The 2707-nt window shown below is 50.9% G+C and overlaps 1 protein-coding gene across 1 annotated transcript in view; it reads right to left on the reverse strand.

Annotated features, from left to right (window-relative positions):
• Positions 1-2707, reverse strand: part of DNAH17 (dynein, axonemal, heavy chain 17) — a 168973-nt gene that overhangs the window by 16054 nt on the left and 150212 nt on the right. Inside the window, exon 74 of the mRNA XM_011933143.1 lies at positions 469-596. Within this exon, the coding sequence (XP_011788533.1) occupies positions 469-596 (128 nt within the window). The remainder of the gene's footprint in view (positions 1-468; positions 597-2707) is intronic.

Consider the following 2707-nt stretch of genomic DNA (forward strand, 5'->3'; position numbering starts at 1 on the left):
AGCCTCCCGAGTAGCTGGGATTACAGGCGTGCGCCACCATGCTTGGCTAATTTTTGTATTTTTAGTAGAGATGGGGTTTTACCATGTTGGTGAGGCTGGTCTCGAACTCCTGACCTCAAGTGATCTGTCTGCCTCGGCCTCCCAAAGTGCTAGGATTACAGGTGTGAGCCACTGTGCCCGACCATTTGTTGTTTAAATAATCTCTGTTTGGGGTAGTCTCGTATAAAGTCCAGCTTCCCTCTCACCATTGAATCCACGCTTTCCTCTGGGCAGTCATGGTGCCCCATACCACCCGGCTGACCCCAGCAGGGCCGACACTGGGGGTGCCTCCTTCTTCAGTGGTATTAGGATTTCCACCCACATTTCTGAATGCAAACTACACATCTGGTTCCTGCCGGGCCTTCTGCCCAACCCCACGGTCGCCTCAGTGCGGGGAGCCCTTACGCCGCAGTGCTGGGCCCCTCGTACCTGCAGAATGACCCAGTGTCCTTTCTCTGCAGCCACGTCCAGAGCGTCCTCAGCCACCACTTCTTGTCCCTGCCCCAGGGACACATTATGGAGTTTTCCATTGTCTATGGTAAACCCTAGTTTTTTTCCTAAAGAAAAACAGGAAAAAACACCAGGTAACTAAACGACACAGGTTCAGACTCTGTGATGTGCAGCCAGGAATTCCACATGCCTCCCTCATTCAGGTGAAATACACATAACCTAAAACTTGCCGTTTAAAAACCATCCTAAAGTGTACAATGCACTGACGTTCAGTGTATTCACAATGCTGTGCAATCATCCGTTCGGTTCTAGAACATTGTCATGGCCCAAGAGGTGGTCCCCATACCCGTTAGACAGTCACTCCCAATCTCTCCTCCAGGAGCTCCTCATCTCCAGTCTCCTTTGTGTCTCCATGGATTTACCCATTCTGGATATTTCATATCAAGGGAACTACACAATATGAGGCCTTTGTGTCTGACCTCTTTCCCTAAGCATAGTGTTTTTGAGGTCCATCCATGTTGTAGCATGTATCAGTACTTCTTTTTTTTTTTTTTCTGAGACGGAGTCTTACTCCGTCGCCCAGGTTGGAGTGCGGTGGCGCCATCTCAGCTCACTGCAAGCTCCACCCTCCAGGTTCAAGTGATTCTTCTGCCTCAGCCTCCCGAGTAGCTGGGACTACAGGCGCCCACCACCACACCTGGCTAGTGTTGGTATTTTTAGTAGAGGGGGGTTTCACCATATTGGCTAGGCTGGTCTCGAACTCCTGAACTCAGGCAATCCACCTGCCTTGGCCTCCCAAAGTGCTGCGATTACAGGTGTGAGCCACTGCGCTTGGCCTCACTTTTTTTTGAGACAGGGTCTCACTCGTCACCCGGCCTGAACTCCACTTCCCAAGCTCAAGTGATCCTTATGCCTTGGCCTCCCGGGTAGCTGGGACCACAGGCATGCACCACTATGCCCAGCTAATTTATAAAATTCTCTGTAGAGACAAGGTCTCCCTATGTTGACCAGGCTGATCTTGAACTCCTGGGCTCAGGTGATCCTCCTGTCTCAGCCTCCCAAAGTTCTGGGACTATAGCTGTGAGCCACTGCACCTGGCCTACTTCATGCTTTTTGGAGACAGGGTCTTACTTGGTCACTTAGGCTGGAGTGCAGTGGCTTGATCATGGCTCACTGCAGCCTCAACCTTTTGGGCTCCAGTGATCCTCCCACCTCAGCCTCCCGAGTAACTGGAACCACAGGCGTGTACCACCATAGCTGGCTACATTTTTTTGTACGTTTTGTAGAGACGGGGTTTTGCCATGTTGCCAAGACTGGTCTTGAACTCCTGTGATCAAGCGATCCGTGCACCCTGGCCTCCCAAAGTGCTGGGATACAGGTGTGAGCTACCACGCCTGGCCTGCTTCACTCTTTTTTTTTTTTTTGAGATGGAGTCTCGCTCTGTCGCCCAGGCTGGAGTGCAGTGGCCGGATCTCAGCTCACTGCAAGCTCCGCCTCCCGGGTTCATGCCATTCTTCTGCCTCAGCCTCCCGAGTAGCTGGGACTACAGGCGCCTGCCACCTCGCCCGGCTAATTTTTTTTTGTATCTTTTAGTAGAGACGGGGTTTCACCGTGTTAGCCAGGATGGTCTCGATCTCCTGACCTCGTAATCCGCCCGTCTTGGCCTCCCAAAGTGCTGGGATTACAGGCTTGAGCCACCGTGCCCGGCCTGCTTCACTCTTTTTTAATCCAGGGATACTATTCCACCGTATAGATCCACCACATTCTGTTGATCCACTTATCTACTCGTCAGTTAATGGACATTTGGGTCGTTTCTGCCTTTTGGCTATTATGAATGAAGAGCATTTTTGCTCTATTATGTAGAGCATTTGCTTGGACACAAATTTAAATTTCCAGTTCTTTTGGGTGTATACCCAGGAGTAGAATTGCTGGGTCATGTGCTAATTCTATACGTAACTTGCTGAGAAATCACCAGACTGTTTTCCACAGCAGCGGCCCCATTTTACATCCTCCCAGCAACCTACAAGGGTCACAGTTCTCAGGGTCCTGACAACACGTGTTATTTTCCTGTTCTTGATCTTCGCCATCCTACGGGCGTGAAGTGGTGTCTTGGGTGTGAAGTGGCATCTTGGGTGTGAAGTGGCGTCTCGTGTACTTGAAGTGGCGTCTCGTGTACTTTTGGTGTGCATTTCCCTGGTGCCTGGTGATGCTGACAATA

The sequence above is a fragment of the Colobus angolensis genome, unplaced genomic scaffold, assembly GCF_000951035.1.
Source record: "Colobus angolensis palliatus isolate OR3802 unplaced genomic scaffold, Cang.pa_1.0 Scaffold1, whole genome shotgun sequence".
NCBI lineage: Eukaryota > Metazoa > Chordata > Mammalia > Primates > Cercopithecidae > Colobus > Colobus angolensis.